General features: G+C 42.5%; 1 protein-coding gene across 6 annotated transcripts; it reads left to right on the top strand.

Moving 5' to 3' along the window:
- Positions 1–1,397: 1,397 nt before the first annotated feature.
- On the top strand, positions 1,398–18,942 carry STARD3NL (STARD3 N-terminal like). 6 transcript variants are annotated; one of them, XM_065665388.1, is made up of 8 exons: positions 1,398–1,485; positions 8,646–8,943; positions 11,872–11,949; positions 13,733–13,810; positions 15,132–15,185; positions 15,288–15,405; positions 17,897–17,995; positions 18,873–18,942. In XM_065665388.1, exons 2-8 carry the CDS (start codon positions 8,719–8,721, stop codon positions 18,923–18,925), a joined length of 705 nt encoding a protein of 234 aa, XP_065521460.1. In that variant the 5' UTR covers positions 1,398–1,485; positions 8,646–8,718; the 3' UTR covers positions 18,926–18,942. The 6 variants fall into 6 exon arrangements, with proteins under 6 accessions (XP_065521460.1, XP_065521464.1, XP_065521465.1 ...); XM_065665389.1 differs by lacking the exon at positions 1,398–1,485 and adding an exon at positions 1,527–1,626; XM_065665391.1 differs by lacking the exon at positions 1,398–1,485 and adding an exon at positions 7,001–7,021.
- The last annotated feature ends 591 nt before the right edge of the window (positions 18,943–19,533 follow it).

A 19,533-nucleotide genomic window follows, 5' to 3' on the forward strand; every position in this document is an offset into this window, starting at 1 on the left:
CCAAAGCAAAGAGTGGTGCCCTGCCTTAACTGAGACACTGCCTTTAGACCTGCAAACTGCCCTGGGTGAGGGATCATGCTGAATTCACAAGCCATATTCTAGCTCCAGGGTAGGAAGCTCCATACCGCAACCCATCCCCTGGGGAAGCCAAGTGACAAGAAAGCCTTCCTGCTCCTTCCTAAGCTCCCCTCCACCTGTACTGCAGACTGACACATCCTCTTTCTAAAGAGCAGCATTAGGGAGAGTTCAGGTATATTTGCCTCCCTTTGGTCTCCCTCTTGCCCTACCCCTGCCACAGCTTACGGCTGAGGAATCTGGAGAAAGCAGTTTACATCCAGTGCCTTTAATTAGATTTTACCTATTAACTGTTAATAGGTAAATTAACTTGAATACGGAATGAGGATTCCTTCAGCCTTCAGAGAAGTACTGAGCCCTAATGGCCTTGCACAGAAGGAAAGAATGTAAAGCTGAGAATAAGTATATTGAGAACAGCACACAAATACGAACCTGTCCTGGTTGCTGAGTGCTTACTCTGCTAAAGAACCTGTTACTGCCAGATACTTCTACAGTGGGAAAAGACGTAGAGACTGAAAATAGGAACTTAAATAGAAGCAGAGGAGAACCAAATGAGGAAGACTTTAGGATGCAAATTATGAGGCCTGGCCCTGTGCTTCTCTTTCCATTTCTCTTCATCCAGAGGATTACAGACACTCTTTCCTCAATGCGCTGTCATAGGCACACGTGAACGAAGTAACAATTTAGGTGGAATGTTGTCCGAGACCTACGTGCAACCTGCTCCACTCCTTTGGGAGGTGGAGCAGGCAATCCATGACCTGCACACAAAGCTCCATTGCTCACACTCAAACCTCAGTGTCAGGACAGAGAGACATGGCTCTGTTAGTAAAGCAGGATTAAAGAAGCTGCAGTCTAACGCTGTCTGTCCTTTCCTATGTTCAGAAGGTTGGGAAAACGCTTGCATAGCCTGGAAAAACACCATTAGCTCAGTGATTCTTTTCCAAGCCTGCAGTAAATGCCCTTGCTTTGGACTGCATCACAGTTACAAGGTTGCTTGGTTAAATTTGTTCATAAGGACTTTCAAAGCCAACTTCTCTATAATTATAGAGATATACAATATACTGTGTGCTTCTATATGGTATGGAAGGTACCTGAGTGGTTACTGACTGTAAACTCGTCCCTCAGTGTCTTACCGAGAAGCAGAAGTTGGTGATCACTGCCCAAATTTGGGTGTCACTGAGATGCTCTCCAACCAAGCCACGCATTGATAACAGTGGGACAGAGGGAGCTGGAGGGGGGCACTGAGCTAAGCCCCGCCCCGGATCAGACCCCGCCCCTCCGGCCCCTGGCCCCGCCCCCGGATCAGACTCCGCCCCCTGGATCAGGCCCCGCCCCGCCAGTCCCGGGGGCCTGCGGCGGTTCGGGAGCGCGGTGCGGGTCGCGTCTCCTGGAGCGGAGCGGCTCCCCGGGGTAAGTGTCGCTGCCGCCCGAGGCCTGGCAGCGGGCAGCGAGGGCAGCGGGAGCCGGCCTGGCCGTGCCTCCGGTTGGAGCCAGCGCCCCGGCGGGGAGGCCGCGGCTGAGGGGAGCTGCGCCAGCGCGGCCCATGCCGGGGTGTGTGAGGGGCAGCGCGCGGCGCCGCCATGGCGGCCCTGCCTTCCCTCCCTTGCCTTCCCTTCCCTTCCTCCCCCGGCCTTCCCTCCCTCCCTTTCTCCGCCTTCTTCCCCTCCCGTTTGCCTCCCGCGCCGGTGCCGCCGCTCTCGCCGTGGAGTGGGGCCCACTCCGTCAGGGCGGCTTTGACCCCCCCCGGTACGGCGGCCACTGTTCTGCCGGCGCGGGAGTTGGAGCGGGAGTGGGGTGTCAGAAACGGCTCTTGTCGGAGGCGGGGAGAGGAGGAGGAGGAGGTCAGGGGCTGGCCGGTCGGGGTTCGGGTCCCCTCTCAGGGCAAGGGCTGCCTGCAGCGGCTCGGGGGATGCTCAGCGGAAGGGCCGTGCAGGGTCCCTCCCCTGCGCCCAGGCCGCCCGCAAGACCCGGGGGGCTTGCGGCTGGAGGAGGGTGTCGGGTTTTCCTCTCTTGTTGAGATCCCGGTTCAGTCAATAACATCTTCGCGGAGGTGCAGTGGCCTGTTTGTCCTGCTGGTAACGGTGTGAGCAGATCAGTGTGTGCGAACTCTACTATGGAGGCAGTCTGAGAGAGCTGGGCTGGGGCAGCCTGGAGAAGGCTCCTGAAGGGGAGACCTGAGAGCAGCTCCAGTGCCTAAAGGGGCTGCAGGAAACCTGGAGAGGGGCTTGGGACAAGGGCCTGTAGGGACAGGCCAAGGGGAATGGCTTGAACCTGCCTGAGGGGAGACTGAGCTGAGCTCTTAGGCAGAAGCTCTTCCCTGTGAGGGTGCTGAGGCGCTGGCACAGGGTGCCCAGAGAAGCTGTGGCTGCCCCATCCCTGGCAGTGCTCAAGGCCAGGTTGGACACAGGGGCTTGGAGCAAGCTGCTCCAGTGGAAGGGGTCCCTGCCCGTGGCAGGGCTTGGAGCTGGGTGAGCTTTAAGGTCTCTTCCAACCCAAAACACTCCGTGAGTCTGTGAAACCTCTGGTTTTCATTACAGGAAAAGGTTGAGCTGAGGTTTAGTTTTAGTGTCAACTTTTGGAGAGGCAATGCCAGATTTCAGCCTCTTGAGTTAAAAGCAGGTAATTCGTTCTTGAATTATAATGTTTTGGGTGTACCTGAAGGGCTACACAGGTATGATTGCAGAGCAAGCTGGTTGAGCTTACAGCACTTTTATCTGCAGTAGCAGTTCAAGTTACTCATTGATGAAGGCTAACACTGAGTCAGCCCCCAATTTTGTGGTAGTCAGGTGTAAGTAGATACAGTGATTGTCTTCAGAATGGAAAATACTTTGCCACAGATGCAATGTGTGTGTATTTGTTTTAAGCATGTTAGTGAGCTCAGAGGCATAAGGCCATCACAGTATTGCTGTACAGTGTTGCCAGTACATTTTATTATGTCTGTTTGTCATCTTGGCATTTATAATGGGATGTAGGATTGTGCTGAGCATTAGTTGTTATGAGAGCTGTCATTTTGTTCTGGAAATCCTAGGGTTTTGGGAGATTGTTAGTCAATGCAGCATTATGAGAGGGCTCATTTCTGTTTATAAGCCAATAGGGTTGTTATTATTTTTAGTTTATGTTTTTCAACAGCTTTGCAGTTTCAAGTAGGCCAGATGCAGAGTAACTGGGGTTTTGTTTGTTTGTTGATAGTACTCAGGGCCAGATACTTCGAATAAGACAACCAGTGGTCTTCTTGTCATGACACAGATCCTTAACATATGAAGTGTTTTTCTGTTATTTGTGTGTTAGAGTTTCTCAGGATGAACGTTGTTCTTTATATGCTTCATATGTGGAGAACAAAATAACTGACCTTTCTAACAGTGCTGAAATTTGTGAAATGTCAGCCGTAGTTCAGATGGATTAGGTGTTCCTTTTGGTGTGTTTGGGCTGGAATGCGGTTTTCTGGAGGTGATACATTCTAATTTTCAAGCATTCTCAAGTTCTTCGCTGTGAACTGTTTAGCACAGTTGTTGTGGGCCTTCATTCACAAAAAGTAATATATTTGGACTTTACAAGTTTAAACTTGTATCAGATCATCCTATTGAAACATGTTTGAATAACTGTATTTTAAAACATGTTTTACAGCACCAAAGCTAATTTCTGCTAAGCAGGATGAATAGATTTTATTCCATGAATTAAGTCAGCGCTCACAGATATTAGCAGTGCTTTTGCAGAAGGGATTGGTGATGTGGTAATGGTAACTCACACTTGTGACAGCAGAAACTGGAGTTGTGGTTAGCCAGCAGCAGCCAGCACCTCAGCTGAGTCCGTTTAAAGGATCACACATGTGTGGCTTGTTAAACCTTCTCTTAATGTAATTGTATGTTCTAAAAATCTGTTCTGAATTTGAAACACTTGGGGATTGTGTTAGAAGACAGCTTGTATATTACCTTTCTGCCTCGCTGTGTTAAACCCAGCTAGAAGTAAGATTCAGCATGAAAGGTTGAACAAAAAAGATGATCTTGGTAAAGAATCAAACTAATATCTTGTAGTGCCATCACACTTTCATGTTAAGATCAGTTACTCAGTCATCAGCTGAAGTCCTGAAACAGCATCCCTTCAGACATCAGGAGTTCATTTCTGTCTAGTACTGATAGAAAATCAGGGTGAGTTGCGCACAGGGGTGTTAGAATAAGTATTTTATGCTGAAGGTTCAGATGTTCTTTGCTGCTGCTTGGACTGGGTAATTATTTCATTACAATGTTCTTTAAACCTTGTAATAAAGAGAAAAATTGAGGTAAACCCCTGATACTTAATTTTGTTTTGAAGCATCTTCAAAAGCTATGAAATCAGAGTTAAAAGTGAAAAATCTAACACAAAGTTTACCCTGCATTCTAAAATGGATGTCAGCTTCTTTAAAATAGTGTATTTCTTAAGAGAGCTGAAGAATTTCCAGGGCTCGAGTTTGCCTGGAGAAACCTTTGGCACCATTTTGTTGAATGTTTTTTGAGGGGGTGCTGGAATCCTGAGTGTTTCCCACTGAGGGAATAAATACATATTATACATATACATAAGATACATAAAATGACTGAAATGACATATTTCAGGAAGAGTCCCACAGTTCTGTGCTAGCAAAAGAAGAGCTTTTCTTGTTCCAGTAGTACCTGGCTAGCAGCCCTGGGCCGTGTTGTTGAACTGGAGAAGACAAACAAACATGTATGAGTATCCTCTGTAACAAACCGTTGTCATGCTTGATGTGCGAGGCTATCACTGAGATGTTTGGGCTCTTTAAGTAATTGTATTCTGTACTTAAGAGAAATGCTAACCTGATACCTGAAAGGTTTATTTGGCCTGCAGTTGTTTAAACTGAGAAACTGAAAGGGTTATAAGCCCTTGTTGCTTATTCAGTTCTTAGTGGAGTCATATTTGCAGTGAAATCTTTATTTCTGTGAACTGTTGTTGGCTGGGCTACAAAGCTGGCTTCAGGGACAAGGGAATAGATGTGAAAAAGAGCTAAGACCAGATTTGGCAAAGTTTTTAAATTATCTCCATCTTTGTACCACTTCCCTTTTATGCCCACTTCTCCCTCCCTCTTTTGCAAGAAATCAGTGGCTTCTTAGATTTTCTTCTTTCTATGTTTTTGTTGCATGCAGCTATTGCGTATTACTGGCACACATACATGAACATGAAGTGTATAAAAATACAGTATGCATACATTGTGATTACATTTAGTTTCAGGTTTTTGGCAAGACTAGTCTAGAACTAGTCTAAACCAAGAGAGAGGAGATGTTCCCTTAAAGGTAAAACAATAACTTTATTTTGGTAGTTGATTACATAAGTGAATACTGTGAGATAACCGAGATACTTGTGTGTTCTGAGGATTTAACAGTGATAAAACCCACACATTTCAGTTTTGTCTCTTGCAATAGTTAAATGTCTTAAGTGCTGCAGCTGAGATCTGAAGCACACCTTTGGAATATGTTATGGTGCATCTGTTTTGTATGTTAGTTCTTTGTATTTTTCTTAGGATATAGTTGCATATTTAAAATCACACACTCCCGATTAAATAAAATCTCAGTTCCACATATTTGAAGTTCTGGCAAGTGTGTTTTGACGTGTCACAAATTCAGCATGGAGTATATTTTCAAACTCACTTTGATTTAGCTCTGAAGAACTATTCTTTGATACGCTCTTTCCCTACTGTAAAGAAGGAACTCAGAGGGGAAGGTGACTATGGAGATAAAATTAATGAAGTGCAGACACGAATTTAGAAGCTCTTTGCTCTGTAGAGCAAGAAGAAGTGAAGTGATTGTGAAAGGAAAGCAGCGTTCTGCAGGACACTGCTCAGTAGCAGGGCTTCTTCAGTGCAGGGAAAAATGAGTCCAAGGTCGGAGCAGTTTGATGTGAGATTTTGAATCTGTGATCCTCACTCTTAGGATAGGGGAAGGTGACGTTGCTGTTCTCTCAGATGTCCTGCTGACCCAAAATACTGACTTACTTTTTTTACTTTTTCCTTTTACCCTGCATACCGTGTCCAGTGCTTTTCAGCACCTTCTTCTAAGGTTCTGAGCACAGTATTGTTCGGTATGAATGTGGGTTATGGGCAGCTGCTCTATTACTTTTGTTAGATAACCATTAAAGCATAGGAAATTGGGGAAGCAAATTTTCCCAAGGAAACTTAACCCCCAAATTAGTGGTTGTTTGCAGGGGGGGTGGGTCGTGGGGAGGGGGGGGTGTTTGTTTATTTGCTTTTGGTGTTGCTGCTGTAGGTTTTGTTTTTTTCTTTTCCAGGAAGAAGTTATCTAAATATTTTTCAAGTACAGTGCTTACTCAAGGAATAACTAGCCTGACTTCAGAAATCAGTTGTGTAATCCTTTTGTAGAAAATAAACCTTAAACACCATGTGAAAGAAATTATAGGAAGTAGGCAAAACAGCATAACCTTAATTTGCTAGCAAAAGTGTGTTACCACTCACTTTCTAAACATGGCAAGTTCATTGCTGTTCTTGCTTTGTTTTTGTCTGACATCTGCTTGGTGGTGTATCTTTCAAAACCTTGGTGATAAGGTATTTCAGGGTTCATTTATACTCATTAGTATAGAACCAGTTGTGCATTATAAATATAAGAGTAATTTGTCTGCTGTATAAGATGTACTTAAGTCTATCCTGCGTATTCATCTTTAGTGTTGGATGAGAAATGTTCTTTTGGCCTGAGGGATAGAGAAGAGCTGCTATTTCAGGGACAAGCAGACCTATTCTAGTTCTAAGTACTCAAGATAAAGCCACTGTGTTGGCATACTTTAATTTTGTCTTGTCTCACTTCTTTGCTCTTTATGGCTGTTTTTCTCCCACTCTAGTCTGCACAGATCCCAAGACCTCTCACCCCAAGTAGGGTAAATAGGAGGGTGAAAATGAGAAGTAATGAAGATGCTTAATTGTAAATCTGCTTGAAAAGATCTTGAAACAGGAGTGAGTGCAGTACAAAAATTTGTCTATATTTTTATTCTGGTTGATGATGAAACTGGCTGTCTCAATCTCATATTCCCACTTCTTAATTTCTCTGCTCATGTGTGCTCTGCCACACCTCTTCAAAAGAGATTTAGGCCCAGCAGAAGGTCTGTCATGTTTCTTGGTCTTGTGGCTTACAACTGAGAACCAGAAGACATATGCCTTGTGTTGTCTTTGGAAAGCCATGGGCAGGAGCATCCTGGGGTGATTGCCAGGCAGGAGCAGGATGGCAGTAGCCTGCCTGTGCTTGTGTTTGGTTTGGCCCATAGCCATGTCCCAGAATGAGATGGTAATTGATAGTGGCTCTGATCAGTTGTTCCCTGCAGGCAGAGACCCATCTGTGTGGTAGTTTCTCTTGGTGTGGGTCTGTTACCATTCTTACCACGTAGCCCAAGAAAAGCAGGCTTTGAGCTACTTGAAGGCTGTTAATGTATTACTTGATCTAGACATTGGCCACACCTGGCTGGCCTGCCTCTTGGTTGACTGCAGGGTGGGTGCACTGGCAACTCCTTGCCTACCCTTTCCTTTTCCTTTGTCCTTGTATCCTCGTGCTTGCTTAGTGGTGCATTACACATCCCCTGTCTGCTTTTCCTGTTGTGCTTTGATTGTGTTCTTGCAGGCTTGGAATTGGAACACTGTTGGAGTAGAAGAGTGGGCAAGGTTTCTGCTTCTGTCACTGAAAGCCCACACAGGAAGAGACAAAGAGTTTTGTTCTTGAATTTCAGAAAGTATTCCCCCAGTGCTACAGAAGCATGTCTGATGGGATTGGTATTGCAGGAGGCATAGATTAATCTTCTGAGTATTTAGCAGAAAATGAAGTTTTCTGTGACCTCCTTAGTTGACACTTTCTAGAAGCTTTAATTGGAAAAAGTTCCTCATGGAGCAATGGAGTGAACTGTACATCCAACTGCTCCACTTTTGTAAGAAATTTCACCTGACTTTTATAAAAGTCTTGCAGTCAGAAGAGATTTACGGTGACTGCATTACCTTAGCCACTGGGTTGTGTACAGGTTTTTTCAGAGACCCCGTGTCTGCCATTGCCATTTGTCACAGCAGCTGAATTTCTCTATAGCAGAACAAATAGCAATGTCTTTGCTTTATAGAATGATTCCTACAGTATGCAGGGGTTTTAAAGGACTTTTAATCTTGTGTTGTGTCAGCTCTGCATGTGCTGGTAGTTAATGGTGCCATTTTTTAGGTGTGTGGAAATTTCTTTAACTTGGCCTCTGTTGAGAGCGTTTAAATCGGAACTGGAAACCTGAAAGATGAAGAGCATTGTGCTTGTCATTCATTCCCATTTAATGGTTTCACTCTAACAACGTGGAAGATGGAGCCTTCTAAATCTAGACAGTGCTCCCTTATTCCCACCCATCTAATTGAACATTAGTTTTCTTGTTTCATAAACCCCCCAAGAGATGAAGAGAGCCTGGCTAGATCTCATTTCAGAAACAAGTTTTTGAGCCTACTTGCCAAACTCCAGTAGCTGTCAGCTGAGCAGAAAGAGAACTGACATGATTAGGTGAAAATACCTATGGGGATTCTGAGGCTTTGGTGACTAATGTTATGGTTTTGTTTGTTTGTTTAGAGATTCTTCCTATATGGATCAGCCTTCCTAGTGATGGTGAAACTGGAAGAAGACCACTGTAAGCAAACCCAGGATGAATCGAGTGCCAGGTGATACAGATAATGCTCACAGTAGCAGCGTGGAATCCTGTCCTTCCTTGCGGGATGTCCACTCCATCAACCCAGCGCAGCTGATGGCAAGGATTGAGTCATATGAAGGCAGAGAGAAGAAGGGCATATCAGATGTCAGAAGGACTTTCTGTTTGTTTGTTACGTTTGATCTCTTATTCATAACCTTGCTGTGGATAATAGAATTAAATGTGAGTTATCTTTTCAGTACCTTTAGACTGTATTAATTTATTTGTTCACTTCATGGGTGGTTAATAAGTTGCTGTTTTCTATCCCAAATTATATGCTATTTTTACCTATTTAAATTAAAGCGGGTTTCATGAACATAGTGTCTACTGAGCTGCATCTGCTTTATTCATTAGGGTACCTGGCTTATTACCATCTTATCATTAAACCTTTTGATGTCCTGTAGTCTGTGAGTCAGAAACTGCTGGAAATCCAGTGAACTCTTCAGGCAGCAAATAACCGAAAATGTTACTGTATGTCTTTGAATTTGGCAAGTGTGAGTTTTAACAGGATTTGAGTTTGCCTTCTGAGTAACTTCAAGTCAGTGGCATTTCACTGAGGTGTCAGTCCCTGGAAAGACTTCCTATGACCAAAACCTTGTTGTTTGCTGTGGTGTATTTTCTTTGAGACAAACTTAGTATGCTATTCACTGTGTGTGGCAGGGTGCATTTAAATAACACAGAGTCCCATAGTTGCCATATTTTAACCCCAGCATTTGTAATTTGGAAAATGAGACAGGTCTCCTGAAATTGCCAGAAAGCAATAGGACAGCTGAGTTATTACTTCAAAAGTAGCATCCTAGTTCTTGAGCTGGGTTTTAAGCTGTGATCTTAAGTATGTATTAAATAAAGGACACCGGAAAAATGGGAGGAATGCCTTTTCTAGGCAAGAAGGATTTTATGTAAACATTTTTTGTCAGGATTTCTTTACAGGGTAAATAACCTCAGTTATTGAGCTGGCATTCTGAAGTTTCAGGTGCTGACTGTTCAAGTAGTTCATTGTTACAGTGAAAAATAACACTTTAATTTGAGAAAGCAAACTGTTCAGCTAAATGCTGCAATCCTGGGACTAGATTTCTGTTGTTTCTCTGGGTGGCAAGACTTGTGTCCAGTGGGTAAAGGTAGCTTCTTTCAGAAAAACAGCATAGGGTTCCAATGCTTTTCTTCTTTTAGGCCAGTTTCTCAGCAGCTTGTTCCAACTAAAAGGAGCAGTCTGGGTTTTTTATCACTTGTTGAGGACTCACTGTACAGATTTTCATATTGGGGGCCCACAGAATATTTAATATTCTGTATAGAAAATAATACAAATTCATAATGTTTCAGTTTGAATGCTGCAGCATTAAGGGACCTAAAGATCCTAGCAGTTTCCTTTGTGAAAAAGCTTTGTTTTAAGGAGATCATACTATGAACCAGAGTCCTATACAGCCCAGTGTGAGCAAAACTGAAAACCAGTTTTTTATCTTTGGAAGTCATAATATTAGAAGCCATCATTTGATATCTGGGATCTCATACATGATTAGGTTCTTTTGTTCTGTTGTTTTGAATTGTGTTCTTTGGGCAGTCAGCACTGTGTTAGGACTGTTTGCCACTGGTGCCTAAGTAGTGGGACTTAAGAATTGCTGCCAGAGGTGCTGGAAGTATTGTTTTCCCTTTGTCATCATTATCCAGTGTGCCTAGATGTAATTTATGTTTAAACACTTCAGGGAGTAGCTCCATGACAGGTTGAGCAAACCTCCACTATTCATCCTTACATTAACACGGTGCTCATGCAGCCATGTGTTGAACAGCTTGAAGGGGGGGAAACTGAGCTTCCTTATTTGTGCTGAAGAGAGGTGATCACATCTGATGCAGCAGAGAAACCAAGGGGAAGCTCTATTTAGAAAGTTCCCAGGTAGCCATCGAGGGAAGGGAGAGGAGAAATTTGGAGTTGCAGTGAATACTCTCGGGAAAACTGAGGGTGCTGAGACGGTGGCACAGGGCGCCCAGAGAAGCTGTGGCTGCCCCATCCCTGGCAGTGCTCAAGGCCAGGTTGGACACAGGGGCTTGGAGCAAGCTGCTCCAGTGGAAGGGGTCCCTGCCTGTGGCATGGGGTTGGAGCTGGATGAGCTTTAAGGTCCCTTCCAGCTCACACCAGTCTATGGTTCTATGAAAACTTCCCAGCAGTATAGTTGGACTAAGTGTGGAAGTGTATAGACTGCATTGCTCTGAGATGGTGAGCATATGCTGTTGGTGTTCCTTGGCATCCTTTCTTTAAAAAGATGACAAAGTAGTCAAACTTAGTATTAAAGTCTAATGTTGGCTGTGCTTTCCAGTGCTTTCCAGTGCTTTCCATTTTTCCTGAAGTGCCTAATTGTGGAGCTTAACAGCAATAGGATATGGACACTAAGGGGTTTTGTTTCCAGCTGAGATACATACTCCTCTCACTCTCTGACGCAATGCATCGTGAATGACTTTCTTACTAACCCAGTTTGAACAGGAAAGTGACGAATCCTCCCACTGGAAGGAAACACAGTGGCTAAGGAGGATGTAATTTTGAATCCCCTCAAGCGAATGAAAGATTCAACTTGGATGTTAGTTGTGGGGAAATGGTCTAGTTGCAGCTTCTCTGTGTTTCACAAGTTTGGGGTGTTTTTCTCAGCTCTCTCAAATAGTGTGTGTGCTGCTAAAGGCAAGATCTGGAGTGTGAATTCTGTAACTGTTTTGTTTCCTGTTTGCTAACATGTGACCAGCTAATTTCTGAGAGCTTTTTGATCAGCTATTTTGGTTCTCCTTAGGAGACATAAAATGCTTTATGGATGTGTGTAACAGACCTTACCTTTAATCATATCTTCTTCCATCGACAACTGGTTTGCTTTTATTTTAGGACAGTCTGAAATGCAGCTCACATAGGCCAGGTGATAATCCTAAATGCTTTCATTTTGAAAGTTGTATATAATCAAGAAAAATAAGGACAGTAATCTTGAAATTGATATTCATAGGATGTATGTCCTTTGTGCTTAGTTTAGTGATCTTTTTGTATATCAGTGGGGAGCTATTAATTTCACCCTTCAAAGTGGTATGTATTTTGGGTTCAGTAACTTCTGTTCTAAAGTAGTGTGTGTTGTTTCTTTGTAGGTAAAAGGAGGCATTGAGACCACCTTAGAGAAAGAAGTCCTACAATATGACTACTCTTCTTCATATTTTGATATATTTGTAAGTGTTCTTAAAACAAAGAAAAAGGAGAAAAAGCAGCAGAAGTGTAGTTTTCCCATGTTCCTTCTTCCACACATGTTCCCTAGTTTGAGTCCTGTGAAAGGGATGATCTGTTCTTGACGCTTTAAACTGGAAGGACTTGTGCCAAATTTCACCTTGCTAGAGCTAACTTGTTCAGAAGACCAATAGCCCTCCAGCTGTAATACCAGGTTGTTTAAACCAGCGTTTTTGTCCTTCCACAGAAATCAGTGGGTTGCAGTGAGGAGCCGCTTGTTCCCAGATTGGCCTGGTCAGATGGTTTTTCAGATTTCTATGTTTTAACTCCAACAGGGTTTTTTTAACATTGTACTAAAAAGAGATGACACTAAGTTTGATTCTCCTTGTAAGCACCTAAGGCACATGAGAGGAATACTGCTGCATCAGGAAATTCCTCTTTCAGCCACGCTGTAGCTCTGTACTTGCGATGCATTTTGCACTGCATGGACCAAGTTACTGATCTCAAAGTAAAAGCTGTTTCTTTATGATTTTTCCAATGTTCCCATTCCCAAAGGCCCCATGTTCCTCTAAGATCATTAATACTACCAGATCGTGTTTGCCTGGCACAGATGGGTTGGTTTGGTATCTACTATTCTATATCCAGAATCTGACTTTGAACTGGAGGTACCATGGAATGGTATGGAATGAGGTACCAGATACAAAAATATAAGCTAGCAAACTATGCTTCTTCCCCCTTTCTTGTTACTTTGCTGGCAGGTTCTTCATGATACACTTTACTGCAGAAAGCAAAATGTTGATGCTCTGTAAATGATTTTGCCCTCCAGTTTAACCAAGGGTTAAAAACATGTAATGCAAGATAATAGACTTTTATTCCCTGAGAAAGGATGAGGTCATTGAATTCTGCAGAATGATTTATGAGCTTATACAGGATTTCTTCTGTTTCTGCTACACAACACTGAAACATACGTATTTGAATAAGATTAAATGGGTTCATCATACCTCTGGCCATGCCTGTCCTTGATGTCTCTTAATTTTGAAGCAGTTGTTTCATGTTTTTTCTAGATTCCTAATGCACCTTTTAAAGCAAGTTGGAAGAAATCCAGTAGCGAAGAATAAACAGGCAAATTGAGGGTTAGCACCCCTGATTCAGAAATCTTGTCTGCTATTGACTGAATTTGCTGGCCCAGAAATACCATACCTTCCCTTTATTTACTGCAGAGTATTTGGAACAGCTTGCTGTTGCAGGCTCCTCCATAAAGAAGAATTGATTGTTGCAATGCTAATGTTGCAATAAATACTTAAACTTTAGTAAGAAGAAAATGGTTTAAAACAATTCTTCCCCTTTTCTGATTGCATTTGTGAAGTACTTACAGTTTTTAATGCTACTCTTGACCGGTACCACACCACTAAGATCAGTGAGATGCACAGTGATGCTCAAAGTATTTGCTGGATTAACTGCATCTAGATTTAACTGCTTAGATTCCGGCCAGGTAAAATGATCATGAACATACTTTGTGTAGCTCTCTTGTGTTTCTAACTTATTTGCGTAATTGCACATGCTTGCATATTAGAGCCTGTGTAGGCATTTGAGTGGTGACATTTGTTTTACAAATGGGAAATAATGTTCTGTTTGTTTTATAAGCACACGTTGAAATTTGTTTCTCAGAGAGCTTGGATTGTCCTGTTTTAAGTTTTGTAAGAAATGAGTATTTTCAGTGAGCTGAGAATCTTGTGGTTCTGCTGTGTTCTGCATTAACCAACAACTATTTTTTTCCTTTCTCTATAGCTACTGGCAGTCTTTCGATTTAAGGTGTTAATACTTGCATATGCAATGTGCAGACTGCGCCATTGGTGGGCAATAGCTGTGAGTAGTAGCCAAGTATAATGGAGTTTTAACTAGAATGGGTCAGACAGAATTTTAGATGCCACTTAACACTTGTATGTTAAGAATCATCTTGATTCATCTTGATATATGAAATCATCTTGGTATAATTAATCACCTTAAAGTTTGCTGTACAGTAACAGATTCAAAGCTTCTGTTCTGGAAGATTTCCAGCCTAAAGACAAGAATTTAACAGCACAATGAGTGTGCAGCTCTACTGTGTAGATGAGAGAAAATGCAAAACTTGATGATAATCCATACTTCCACCAGTCAGTGCTATAGTTTATAAACAATAGGCATGTTGCTGGCTTGGTGCACTGTAAATCTTGTTTTCCCTTACACTGTGGTAAGTGCATGTAGAACATGTTCGTGTATAACTTTCTTCAAGTGATTAACATGCAGCTTGTTCAGTAGTCTTAAGATTACATGCCATGATCTTTTAAGGTTATTAGCATGGCACAAGCACACACAACAGCAACTGCTGCTCTGTGTTTATTTTTAAGTGCATGCCTCTCAAAATCTCTTACTGCTGGTTGTGTAGCTGAAGAGTACTTCCAGTGACATCTGTCAACTTGATGCAGTTGTTTGTGAGGTGGTGGGAGTGAATCTGTCATGGTAGTAAACAGTCAGATATATAAAGGTTCACTGAAGGTGTTGCAGAAGCTGTTAATCTTAAGTTCCTACCTGTGCTTTACCAAAAGGTTCTGCTGTTACTTAAAGAATTGCTGGACCCAAATGCACTAGCAGAGTTATAAGCCTTGCCTAAGTGAGTAGTACTTGTCCGCTACTGCTTTGTTTTATGCAGGCTGCCATTTTTTATGGCAGGGACTATCAAGTCTTCAAGGGAATTAATTTTTCACACTATCAGTACATGAATTAAACTAAGAATTCAGATTTACTCCTGTAAAGATCTTTTACCTCAAATAGAGATTTTGATTTACATGGTAGCATAAGGAGCATTTGGAGCAATTGCTGTTTGCTTTTTCTAACGGGACTGTGAATAAAATACTGGATCTTCATTATACAGGAAGATCACAATCTATATAGCTCAGCATCTGCGTAGCCTCTAAACTGCCTAATTGCTGTGTGGCAATTAACATTTGGAGATGTCAGTATTAAAAGTTACCTTTAGGAAGGAGGTTATTTTAATAGCATTTTATTTGTATCATACATGTTATGTTTTATTAGTCTATGATCGTGCTGTTGTTGGTAAATACTTAAAGTTGCAACTGATAGATAATGGCAGAAATGAGAAAGTAAATCCATTTATTAGCCTTAACTCTTCGTACCCTGTCTCTTTCAGTTTACAACAGCAGTGACCAGTGCCTTTTTATTAGCAAAAGTAATTATTTCACAGGTATATATTCTACTCAACTGTTTGGTTTACTTTGTTGTTTTCTTGAAAGTAAAATTCTTCAGGGTAACTCCTGTAATGTTGCGTGGTTTTCTTCCCTTCAAGCTGTTCTCACAGGGTGCTTTTGGCTATGTGCTGCCCATCATATCCTTCATACTTGCCTGGATTGAAACTTGGTTCTTGGACTTCAAAGTGTTACCGCAGGAAGCTGAAGAAGAAAACAGTAAGCTTTTGCTATTTCCTCTCATTTTGGCGACGTTTGATCCCATGTTATCTAGCAGAAGAATGCTTCTTTCAGATTTTCATATGAAGACAGGCTGAGAGAGCTGGGCTGGTTCAGCCTGGAGAAGAGAAGGCTCCTTGAGGGGAGACCTGAGGGCAGCTCCAGTGCCTAAAGGGGCTCCAGGAAACCTGGAGAGGGGCTTTGGACAAGGGCCTGCAGGGACAGGCCAAGGGGAATGGCTTGAACCTGCCAGACAGGAGATTGAGCTGAGCTCTTAGGCAGAAGTTCTTCCCTGTCAGGGGATTGGAGCTGAATGAGCTTAAAGGTCCCTTCCAACACAAACCAGTCTAGGATTCTCAAAGCTTAAAGGGCTGTGGGAAGAATTAAATCACATGGCACAATTTATTTCTCTGTGAAGGAGCACATGCCCTCAGAGGAGTGGGGGTTTCGTTAGTTTAAGGAGGCAAGGTTAGAAGTTACAAGGGTTAGATCAGCAGTTTGTCAAGCACTTAGGAGCCTACATCATTTTTGTGCTGAGGACCTGAAAATTCAACAGACATGGGCTTGTAAAATTTTATTTTTCTGAGCAACGCATAGAATAATCTCTGGTTCCTGTTTCAGGAAGAGCAGACAGAATGAGTAATTCAGTGTCACTGAGGTGGAAAAGGGAAAGCAAAGAAGTATTGTGGAAGGACTGTTTCATACACAGGCAAAGTGAGACCAGAGCAATGGTGAATTGCAGCCTCATGAACATGAGGCAGCAGGGCACCTGACAGTGTGTTCAGCTGAATGGAGGAAACCCACTGATGTAGTTGAAAGAGAGTATTGCTTGAGCGGTGAAGAAAAGAAAGCCAAGATTTCTGCTGCAAGTATTTTGTTAGTTTCAGCAGCAGGAGAGTGATTATACGGTGAACTGTAATGAACTGTTTCATTACCTGCAATAGTCTAAAACTCTGCTGCAAGGGTATGTTGGCCTGTTAGGTAAAACCAAAAACTTTACATGTGCTTGGATGTCTCCTCTGGGTTTCTTTGTGCTCTAAAATGCAATCTTTCTACTTAGATCCTTTCCCTCTTTTTTTTTTTTTTTTACCACGCCAAGAAAGAAGTTGGTTAACAGCATGCACTGGGTTATGCCTAGAGAAAGGGAAACTGAGGGTAATTATATTCCTCTTTTGAGGGGATGAGGAAATGCAGCTGCACTACACTTCTATGTCAACAAGTAAGAAATGTAACCAGTTCAGAGACTTTTGTATTTTTATTATGCTGAATATTCATAGACAAGGTATTGGATACATGCACATGTAAATACTTGATCCTGTTGATAAAATCGAGATTATATTTCTAAATCCCTGCAGAATTCAAAGACACTTTCTTTTCCTTCATTCCTGCTGTGCTTGAAATAGATGACATTTGTGTAGAAATAGATGTTGCTATTTCCAAAAAAGATGGGATTTCACTGGAAAATGCTGATTTGAAGTAATTAAGTCAGGCAAATGATAGGCACATTTGGATTGTGTTGGGTGGTGGTATATACAAAGTGCCTCATTTGCTTGTAAATCTGAGGCAGATAATGAAAACTGATTTTAGTAGTTCTTGCTTTTTTGACCAGGTATATTTCTCTCCTGTCTCTAGTGAGGGTAGAAGCTGACTTTTTCCATCCCAACCAACCAAAACCCCCCACCACAGCAGTTTTCTGCCTAATGCAGCAGTGCTCATAAATTAGAGATGTTTTGTCTTTAACTTAACAAATAAAGAAGGAAAAAAGGGGCAAACTTGACTTCTTCCACTGAAGTTGATTTCCAGCTCTGAAAGTTTCCTTCTGTGGGCAGGATTTAAAGCTAAAGTCCAACCCCTGCGTGTCTTCTGGTATCTTGTGACTCATTGTTAACTGTAGAGACTGATCTTCCTCTTTTGGACAAGGCAGAGACTTTAGCTGGTTAATAGGATAAATTGGGATGTAGAAATAAAGTTTGAGTTGGAAAGGGATTTATTTCTTGTTAATAAGTGGCCACCTCAGGTAGCTCTCCTGATTCAGTAAAACATCAGGGGTTTCTTTTTTATCCCCCTGTCAATCTTTGTGTGGCAGAGAGTAAGGGATTGAAGCTAAATCCCCTTATGTTGACCTAAAATGCCATCTTTGCCCAGTTATAACCAGACCTGTTGATGGCAGTGAGGATGAATTAGCTTCTCTCCCAACCCATCTGGATTTATTCTGTAGTAAACACACCAGAATAGCTCCATGTCATTTCCAGATCATTTTCCTGATTTCAGAGGAAACTGAGCCAAAAGGAGTGGAAGGTTGGAATAACTCAGTATGTTGACACAGACCTAGGTGGAAGCAAGCCACTGATGAAGAGTCTTTCAGTGTCAAAGGGAGACAATGACTTGGTAATGTGTAGCAGCTCCCTGATCATTAAAAATTGACTTGACCTTTAAGATGCTCTGTGGTAGCACTGAGGATTGATTTGTTTGGGTGTTTTTGTCCTTTTAGGGTTTTTGATAGCGCAGGATGCTTCTGAACGAGCAGCTCTTCTTCACCCTGGAGTCCTCTCTGATGGGCAGTTCTATTCTCCTCCTGAATCTGTAGCAGGTATGTTCATGTACTGAATGAGTTTTCATACTGACGTTAAAGTCAGGCATCTCTGACCCCCTTCAGAGGGTAAGGCAGGGGAAGGGTCCCTTCCAGCTTGAGATACTCTGTGATCTCTTCTTACCTGCTGGCAGTAGTGTTTCTGCAGTAGTGAACTATTTAATCTAGCCTAAACTTGGAGCTTTATAGTACCTTAAGATGGACAGTAAATCTGAACCTGCTCCAAAGCAAACATCTTCCTCTCTCATAACAAAAAGAAAAAGCCCTCTCTGTACAAAAAGGCTGGTTCTGTGGGTGTATTAAACTGAGGGCAAGTGTTAATTGCACCTCAACTCTGCATATCATGTGCTTTGCTGTAGTTGAGGTATAAACCAAATAAGCCCAAAAATAAATGTAAATACAGCAAGATTTAAGACTGTGCTTGCAGGAACTGCAAGGAAATGGGCGATTTATTTCTGGGTTGAGTGGTTTTGAGTTACTTGAGAACGTAGCATGAGCCCCCAAATACTGTGGCAGTCTTTTGTACCCTAAAATGCAAATTTCTTCTGTACAGCTGTGCTGTATTATGCACTACATTGAAAATATGAATACCTGCTAATGGCCAGAGATACATTTGTCTATCTTGAATTATGGAGCTCTATATATTGGTGGTAACTCTGATGGCTGTCTCTGGTTGGTGAGCATCTTGGCACTAATGCATGGCTTAGAGCTCCACCTAGGGTTGACAAAGCATTAGGACATGGGAAATCCTTGCTTTGACTTGCCTTTTGATAAGCATTACCAGTGGGAGTCTGCTTTTTATTCCCCCCTTGCTTCCCCCCCCCCTTTTTTTTTCTTCTTTCCAGTGCTCTAATAGCACTTTTATCTTCCTTTTCAGGATCTGATGAAGATTCTGAAGAAAAACAAGACAGTGAAAAACCAGTTGTATAGCAGACAGGAAAAAGCAGGTCAGTTCCTGTGCATACAGCCTGAATATTCCTAAAAACATCATTCTTCTTAGTTCCTTCCCAAATCATTTGAACAGTGGGTACCTCTTAGCAGTTCATCATCTTGAAGCCAGACTGTCCCCTAATGGCTGCCAGACTCTTGAGAGCCTGAGGTTGAGTTCTCGTTAACCCAGGCCTACAGGGCTGAGAGTGCTGTAGGGAGCGGGGTATAAAAGGCTGCAGGGTAGGGACAGAACTCTTCCAGCATTTCTTTGTGGCTGTGCTGAGAAGAGCAGTGGTGGACTACATGTGTAAAAGCTCCTTTTTCTGGGTGTGGGGAGAGATGCTTCTCTGGAGATGGCAATGCAAGAGTGCAAGGAAGAGATTTTCTTTTAGTTTAGGTCTAGGACAAATGTTCTCACTTAGAAGACTGAATGGACAAAACCACCTTGATCTTTCCCCTCCTCAGTCTGTTTAATACTATGAACTGGTTACACTGGAGCAGCTGCACCTGAAGGTTGTTGTTAGTGCAGTTTGGTAAAATACGAAAGGTGATTTCCTAATGTTGGAAATGCCTTAATTTACTTTTGGAATTCTCTTGCCCCACACTTT

This window comes from Lathamus discolor, chromosome 2, assembly GCF_037157495.1.
Source record: "Lathamus discolor isolate bLatDis1 chromosome 2, bLatDis1.hap1, whole genome shotgun sequence".
Lineage (NCBI taxonomy): Eukaryota > Metazoa > Chordata > Aves > Psittaciformes > Psittacidae > Lathamus > Lathamus discolor.

Bases quoted from the DNA above. Each gene is read 5' to 3' on its own strand.
- STARD3NL (XM_065665388.1), top strand. From the start codon at position 8,719: ATGAATCGAGTGCCAGGTGATACAGATAATGCTCACAGTAGCAGCGTG. The intron at 8,944-11,871 runs GTGAGTTATCTT...GTTTCTTTGTAG, and splicing joins TGTGGATAATAGAATTAAAT to GTAAAAGGAGGCATTGAGAC. The intron at 11,950-13,732 runs GTAAGTGTTCTT...CTTTCTCTATAG, and splicing joins CTTCATATTTTGATATATTT to CTACTGGCAGTCTTTCGATT.